We start from the raw sequence: 7,848 nt of genomic DNA on the forward strand, positions 1-7,848 counted from the left end.
AGCTTGTGTAATCACCCATGACCGTCTTGTAAGCTAATGGGATTAGCATTATCCCAACTTTGCAGATACACAAAATGAGTCTTAGTGGGGAGGTGAGTCACGTGCTCCAGAGCAGGGAGCAACTGGGGCTCAAACCCAGGGCTCTGGCTGCAGGGCGGAGCTCTCCACTCTCACCCCCACCGAGGGGCCCCGGAGCTGGCGTTCTCCCTTACTTTTCTGGGCCTCTCAAGCTTTCTCTCTTCACTTTCCTTTAACGCTCCCCCCGACCCCATTTATGGAACTTCCCCGATGGCTCAGCAGATAAAGAATCCTCCACCAATGCAGGGGACACAGTAGACGTGGGTTTGATCCCTGGGTCGGGAAGATCCCCTGGAGGAGGAGATGACAACCCACTCTAGTGTTCTTGCCTGGAGAATCCCCCGGACAGAGGAGTCTGGCGAGTACAGTCCATGGGGTCACAAAGTCGGACGCAACTAACACACGCACGCGTGAACAGACCACAGTTTGTTTTTCCATTCATACGGACACTTGGGTGGCTTTTACCTCTTAGCTGTTGTGAGTAAAGATGCTCTGGAGGGACTTGCCTGGTGGTGCAGTGACTAAGACTCTGAATTCCCAACGCAGAGCCCAGGCTCAATCCATGGTCAGGGAACTAGATCCTGCATGCCCCAACGAAGACCCAGCACAGCCAAATACATTTTAAAAAACAAAGCAAAGAGCAAACAACCAAAAAAGTCCAGCAACAATCATTAGACATGGATGTACAATGAAGCCGGGTTTGCAGTGAGTAGAAGCCGGAGGCTGGAGGGGGCTCTTCTGGACTCATGGGACACAGTGTTCATTCAGTCATTAACTTCGTGTGTAAACAGACATTCAGGATCTTTTTTTGGCAAAATGCTTGGTGCACACATGATGCTGCGTGAGGGGCTGGTGATGCAGCTCTAGGGAGCAGATGACTGGGGGCTTCATCACTCGTGGGGCCCTTGAGCAGGTGCTAAAGAAGGGTGGGATCTGCTCAAGCTGATCAACAGTGGGGGCGGCCCCCCAAAAGGGGCGGGGCACAGCTCAAGCAGAGGCTTAAACCAAAGGCCCTTTCAGCACCTTTGGGTCCCCACCCCGCTGGTCCCACCACTCTGGCCCCGGAAAGCCGCTCTCCCTGCCAGCTTAACCCTGAGCTGATGTTTCTTGGAGCCTTCCACTCACACGTCACCCCCTCCACAGCCGACCAAGTTCATGGTGGGCACCGAGCAAGGCGTCGTCATCTCCTGCAACCGCAAGGGCAAGACGCCGGCCGAGAAGATCGTGTGCACCTTCTCAGGCCACCATGGCCCCATCTACGCCCTGCAGAGAAACCCATTCTACCCAAAGAACTTCCTGACCGTCGGCGACTGGACCGCCCGCATCTGGTCAGAGGACAGCCGGGAGTCGTCCATCATGTGGACCAAGTGAGGGGAAGATTGGGGCAGGAGAGGGGTGCCGGGGCCCGGGGCTGGACGGGACAGGGGGGCTCAGCCCAGGGGGGCTCTGAGCCTCTGTGTCTCCACCCATAAAAACGGAGAAAACGTTTCTCTCCAAACATCCAAGCTAATGCTTGGAAATAGCTTGATTCAGCGACTTCAGAAAGGGAATAAGCTTCAAACTGCCCACTCGTCTGTTGATGGACGTTGAGGCTGTTTCCATATCTTGACGATTGTGAATAATGCAGCAGTGAGCACGGAAGCGGAGCAGGTGTCTCTTAAAGACGCTGCCTTCAATTCCTTTGGATAAAGACCCAGAAACGGGGGGCTTCCCTGGCAGTCCAGAGGTTAAGACTCTGTGCTTTCAGTGTAGGGGATGTGAGTTTGACCCCTGGTCAGGGAACTAAGATCCTACATGCTTCGCAGCCAAAAAAAAAAAAAGACCCAGAAACAGGATTGAGGACCTTCCATACTGTTTTCCACGGTGGTCGCACCAATTTGCATTCCCACCAACAGTGCACAAGGGTTCTCGTTTCTCCACATCCTCACCCACACTCATCTTTGGCTTTTCTAATAATTTAGCCGTCCTCACAGGTGTGAGGTGATATCTCACTGTGGTTTTGGTTATCTGCCTCCAGTGATTAGTGATGTCGAGCATCTTTTCACATACCTGTTAGCCATTTGTTTGTCGTCTTTGAAGAAATGTCTGTCCGTGTCCTTTGCCCGCTTTTTTAATTGGGTTGTTTTATTTTGTTGTGCCATTGAGTTGTATGAGTTCCTCCTCTATTTGGGGTGTTAAACCTTTATTACATATCTGGTTTGCAAATATTTCCCCCCATTCCTTAGGTTGCCTTTTCGTTCTCTTGACTGTTTCCTTGGCTCTGCAGGAGCTTTTTAAGTAGATACAATCCCACGTACTTGTTTTTGCTTTTGCTGCTTATGCTTTTGGTGCCAAATCCAAACATTCATTGCCAAGGCCACTGTCAAGGACCTTTTACTCTATGTTTTCTTCTAGAAGCTTTATGGTTTCAGATCATATGTTTAAGTCTTTAGTTCATTGTGAGTTCATTTTTGTATGTAACATAAGGGTCCAGTTTCATTTTTTGCTGTAGAAATCTTTGAAAATCGAGGTTAAATCAAGTAGGCAGTATAGCCCTCTCTTCATCTGAATAGCGTGAACATTTCTGGGCAGATTTTCCTTCCTCCAACTCCTTTTCAAGTGAGTCTCATGGCCGGGGGACCGGGCCCAGGCCTGTGCCCTTGAGTTAGGTATAGAGAAACACCAGAGCCCTTTGCAGTGCAAACTATGAACCATGGCTGGTGAGGCTGGCATGGCCAGAAGTCAGACACCAGGAAGAACTTCCGGGCTGAGACCCAGGAGCCGGGGAGGAGCTGGATGAGCAGGGTCTCAGCTCAGCAGGCTCTCCCTGCATCCCACTCCCTCTGTGGTCCCTGACCGGAGGTCCTGGCTCCCTACAGGTACCACATGGCTTATCTCACTGATGCCGCCTGGAGCCCCGTGAGGCCGGCAGTTTTCTTCACCACCAAGATGGACGGGACCTTGGACATCTGGGACTTTGTGTTCAAGCAGTGCGACCCTGCCCTCAGCCTGAAGGTCACGTGCACCCCCCTCCCGGTGCATCCACGCCCTCAGAAGCCTGGCGTTTCCTCCCGCCAGGCCTGTTCCGGCCAAGCCTGGGCCGAGCCAGCCTCCCAGCTGAGCCAGCCTTATCTTATCAGCAGAGGTGGGGCAGAGACCTGCAGGCTCGGGCCCTGGGAAAGAGCAGGGCTGGGGAAACTGCAGAATGAAAAGGGCTCTGGAAGGCCTTCCCTGGCAGTCCAGTGGTTAAGACTCTGCCCTCCAATGCAGGGGGCACAGGTTCGATCCCTGGTCGGGAAACTAGGGTCCACGTGCCTATCTGTGTGGCCATAAAAAAAAGAAAGAAGTGAGGCTGGACTGAGGGGGTGGGTGTGGTGGGCGGGGTATGGTGGGAGATGAGGCTGGAGTGAAGGGTGTTGCAACCGACTTGAGGGTGTGGACACCCTCCTGTGGGCTGAGGCTGGGGTCCCCATCGGTCGGGGAAGTCCCCAGGGGTGTTTGAATGGGGCTGCCGGCTTAAGCCTCCCCAAGAACCAGATGACCAGATGAGCAGAGGGTGACGTGGCTCCCCCGGGTCTGCCTGGCCCTCCAGCAGGTCTGTGACGAAGCCCTCTTCTGCCTCCGAGTGCAAGACAATGGGTGCTTCATTGCCTGCGGCTCCCAGCTGGGGACGACCACGCTGCTGGAGGTCTCCAACGGGCTGTGCACCCTCCAGAGAAATGAGAAGAACACGGCTTCCTCGGTAGGTGTGGGCCCCCGGCGAGGCGGGCACACTGGCTCCGGTCCTGGCCTGGCCCCCGGCCGAGCGGGCCGGTCAGCGCTTCCACCGCCTCCTGGGAAGTGGGTGGACATTCGGGGGTGGGTCAGGGAACGGGCCTGAGAAATGGGTATTGGCCGTGTCTGAACCCGCCCAGGCTTCACCACTCAGGAAGTCCAGCAGCCCTGAGCAAGTCTCTTGACTTCTCCAGGCTTCAGGTTTCTTCAGCTGCAGATTCAAGCGGTGTGACTCGGTCTTTTTGTCTAGTTGTAAACAGTATACATTTGGGGCAGCCGAGCCTGTCTGAGGAAGGCTTAGCTGATACCAATGGTGAAGCAGCTAGAAGGGACTACTCGGGGGAAGGGGATGCTGGGGCGCTGAGATCCGTCACCCTGGCCTGGAGTCCTGAAGACGCCTCCCCAGAGCCATGGGGTACCCAGAGGGGTTGAAATGCCCTGGTGTTGAGATCCTGGGAGGCCCTCCTGGCTCCGCCTGAGTGTGCGGTCCCACCACTGAGCTGGTCCTCCGGGGGCCCAGGGACACCGCCTTGTACACCCCCAGAGAGCATGCTTCACACCGGCGTCAGGCGCTTGGTACTCCTTGGACCCGCGTGACTTGGCATCCCTGCTCCCCTCCTCCCAGCCCCAGTATTTAGCCCCCGCTTTCTTGCCATCAGCCCGGAGCAGGGCTCTGTGGGGCTGCCTTGAGCAGAGTGATGGGAGCCCGCTGGCCCCTCTGTGCTGGGAGCCGGGGCCAGCCCACCCGCCGCTCCCACGGCCTCCCTGTCCCTGTGCCCCAGATATTCGAGCGCGAGACGCGGCGGGAGAAGATCCTGGAGGCGAGGCACCGCGAGATGCGCCTGAAGGAGAAGGGCAAGGCCGAGGGCCGGGACGACGAGCTGAGGGACGAGCCGCCCATCTTGAACCTGGAGGAGCTGGTCACCAAGGCCGAGGAGGAGTTCTTCGACATCATCTTCACGGAGCTGAAGAGGAAGGAGGCGGAAGCCATGAAGAAGCAGCCCAAACCTGTAGGGGCCTCGCGCGGGGGCTCGGGGTGGGCTGGGCAGGAGGGAGCCATGGGGCCCCGGCTGCCTGCCTGCTGACCTCCTGGGCAGCTTCGAGAAAGTGGCCCCACCAGGTGGACCTTCCTTTGTCCATCTGGCAAATGGGGAGAGTGACTTCCTTCCTCCTGGGGAATTCTAAGTCTCCAAACAGGCTTCTGGCTCCCTGAGCTTCTCGGAATCCTCTGCCCACACCCCAGAGGGCACCTTGAACTCCATGCAAGTGACCAACTGGATGAGGCAGGGCTACATGAGCCATGAAAGGAGAGGGGGCCTGGAGGCCTGGAGGGTGCAGAGGGGGCTGTGAGGTCCGTGGTGACCCCACCTAGCATGAGGGGGTGAGACTGGTCCTGAGCTCGGCCATCCACGCAAAAAAGTCGGCCCAACTTACAGTCGACCAGACAGCGGCATCCAGCCGTGGCCCTGTGCCAAAGCACTTTCTCGCTGTGTCACCTGGGCTGGTCACTTCACGTCTTAATTCCTTCATTTCCATCTGGAACAGAAGGAGGCTGAGTGAGGAAGGTGGTGTCTGGTCACCTTCCAGGCCCTTCTGGGTACCAGGGGGCAGAGGAAGGAAAAGATGTGGTCTGCCTAGACCATTACCTTCAGGGGCCCAGGGATAAGATGCTAAGATGCGAAAGAGTAAAAGCCCAGCGTGCCAGGGAGAAGAACAAGTGAGCGTGGAGCAGCGTCTGCCCTTGTCGGCAAGATTGGCTGCCTTGTTAGGGGAGGAAGGAAAACGCTCAGAGCAGCTCAAGGGACTTGCCTGGCGGATCCAGTGGTTAAGACTCCACGCTTCCACTGCAGGGGCTGCAGCTTCTATCGCTGGTCAGGGAACTAAGATCCCACATGCCACTCAGCCAAAAAAAAAAAAGTATTGAGAAGTTCGAGACTGTGACAACAGAGCGCGGAAGCAGGGGTGAGGCCATCACCGGCCCATGAAGCCAGCCCCCAGCAGCAAGAGGGGCTGGGTGGCCAGTCCTCAGGCAGTAAGGGAGTGGCCAGGTCTGAAGGTGGGTGAGCATGCGGAGGAGCTGCTGGGTCCATCTCATGACTGCTCCCCGCATCTGTCTCCCTGTCGCTGCGTCTCGAGACAGGTAGTGACTTCTGTGGGTGCATTTTGCATCTGGAAATAGTCAGATCTGGGCGGCCTTATTCTCACACCATCTGGTGATCCGGGGCAGGGGTGGGGGGGATCAAGGCGAGGCTGGAGTCTAGGCTTTCTGACCCCATAGCCCGGGCCTCCCCCCAGCCGTCCACGCTGGGCCCTCCAGAAGGTCTGCAGACAAAGTGCAATGCGGCCACTGATTCCGTGCCTGCTGTACTCTGAACGTGCTCCCCACAGTGGCTGGAGCACTCTGGATGGAGACACTGACTCTCAGAAGGGCTTACGCTTCCCTGAGCCTGGCCCCCTCCCTCTGCTGCTCGCCGCAGGCTTCCTGCGCATCTCTGCGTCTCTGCGCTTGGCCAGACGTGCTGGAGTCAGAACAGAGAATCGTCTGCTGGGTCCTCACCTGAATTATTTCTAATCCCAGCCACTGCCCTGAAGGAATCATACCAGGCTTTAGGGCAGGGGGCCAAGGAATCTCGGGGGAGGTAGCTCATGGCCACCCAGGCAGCAAGCAGCAGGTGCCTGCCATCCATGCCCGCTGGAGCCGAGTGCCCTCTCAGCCCCTGAGGCCGTGGTGCTGGCTACATGGCCTCCTGGGTGCCAGGCATTCCCGGGCTCAGAGGTTAACGTCCTGATGCGAGGAAGGCCTGCCCCCCGCCAACGAGTCTCTGCTGTCTTTCCGTAGCCGAAACAGCCAAGCCAGGAGACGGATGAGGAGGTGCAGGGAGAGGAAGAAGCGGAGGAAGAAAGAGGCGACGGTGAAGGGGAGGAAGGAGGCGGTGAAGAGAGTCCAGCACTGGGAGGTCAGCCCTGACTGGAGCCCAGCTCTCACACACGCCTGTATCCCATCTCTGGGCACTGCCCTGGTGTTACAAGTGGGAGCTGACCGCCTTCCTTAAAGGGGATGGGAGGGGCAAAGGGACTCCAACCCGGCCCCTTCGCCCTACAGATCCCTGGTCCCCGCCGACTCCCTGAGACCCCTCAGAGGGAGGGAAGGGGCGCAGGTTCATCCCCAAGCTGGTCCCCAGCCAAGTTCAGCCCACTCCCCTAACCCCACCATCCCCGTGGATTCAGCTTCTCGAGGGCTGCCCCGATGAGCATCTCCCTTCACAAGCCTGTGGAGCCTCCCCCGGGGCTGGCCACGGCCTCCGTCAGGGCTTGGGAAGGCCTGTGGGTGGGGAAGGTGGGGGGGTGTCTCATTCTCCCTTACTGAACCTCCCCACCCACATACGGCTGGGGAACACAAAGCCTGTCCACTTCTAAGATGTCTTTCCCAAGCAACTTCCCTGGGAGATGTTTACCTCCAAAAGGGTGAGAGACGACGAATGAAACCAGCCAGGTGAATACAGTGAACTTTCTGCTATCTTTGTGCTCGTAAAGTTCAATTATTAATAATAAGGACAGTACTAAGGGTTCGTGCTTATTATGCCTCCTGTACCCAGAGCTTTTCAAGTTATCTCTGTCGTTCTTTTGATAAAGTCGCTGAAGGTTTCTGCTCTGACTGTTCCTCCTCAGCCGAGGGGGGAACGGGTTCTGGGAGACAGGTGGGCATGTGCCAGGTGACCGGGCTCATGAGGGTCGGTGCGGGGACGGGAGCCCAGGCAGCTCACCATGAGCCTGCAGGGCGGGTGACCACAGGCTGGGTGCTATGCAGGGTCCTCTGGGGCTGCAGCAGGGTCAGTGGGCTGCCCTGAAACCACGGCAACGCAGAGCGTTCAGCGACCAGAGACGGTAGGACCAGAGAGCCATTCAGAAGCTGGCATGCGCCAGGAGACGTCCCGGACCACCGTTCAGTCTGCGGGTGGCCGCTGGTCCTGAAGGTGACCGGAAGTGCCCTTTTAAAAACCGCCTGTGTTAAGGATC

The 7,848-nt window shown here is 57.4% G+C and overlaps 1 protein-coding gene across 3 annotated transcripts in view; it reads left to right on the forward strand.

Moving 5' to 3' along the window:
- DNAI2 (dynein, axonemal, intermediate chain 2) overlaps positions 1-7,463 on the forward strand; it is a 30,688-nt gene extending 23,225 nt beyond the window's left edge. For all 3 annotated transcript variants that reach the window (XM_010856101.1, XM_010856099.1, XM_010856100.1), the window contains exons 9-13: positions 1,222-1,445; positions 2,937-3,072; positions 3,650-3,799; positions 4,614-4,841; positions 6,671-7,463. In XM_010856101.1, coding sequence (XP_010854403.1) covers positions 1,222-1,445; positions 2,937-3,072; positions 3,650-3,799; positions 4,614-4,841; positions 6,671-6,799 — 867 coding nt within the window. In that variant the 3' untranslated portion in view covers positions 6,800-7,463. The remainder of the gene's footprint in view (positions 1-1,221; positions 1,446-2,936; positions 3,073-3,649; positions 3,800-4,613; positions 4,842-6,670) is intronic.
- The last annotated feature ends 385 nt before the right edge of the window (positions 7,464-7,848 follow it).

The sequence above is a fragment of the Bison bison genome, unplaced genomic scaffold (genome assembly GCF_000754665.1).
Source record: "Bison bison bison isolate TAMUID 2011002044 unplaced genomic scaffold, Bison_UMD1.0 scf7180017864371, whole genome shotgun sequence".
Classification (NCBI taxonomy): domain Eukaryota; kingdom Metazoa; phylum Chordata; class Mammalia; order Artiodactyla; family Bovidae; genus Bison; species Bison bison.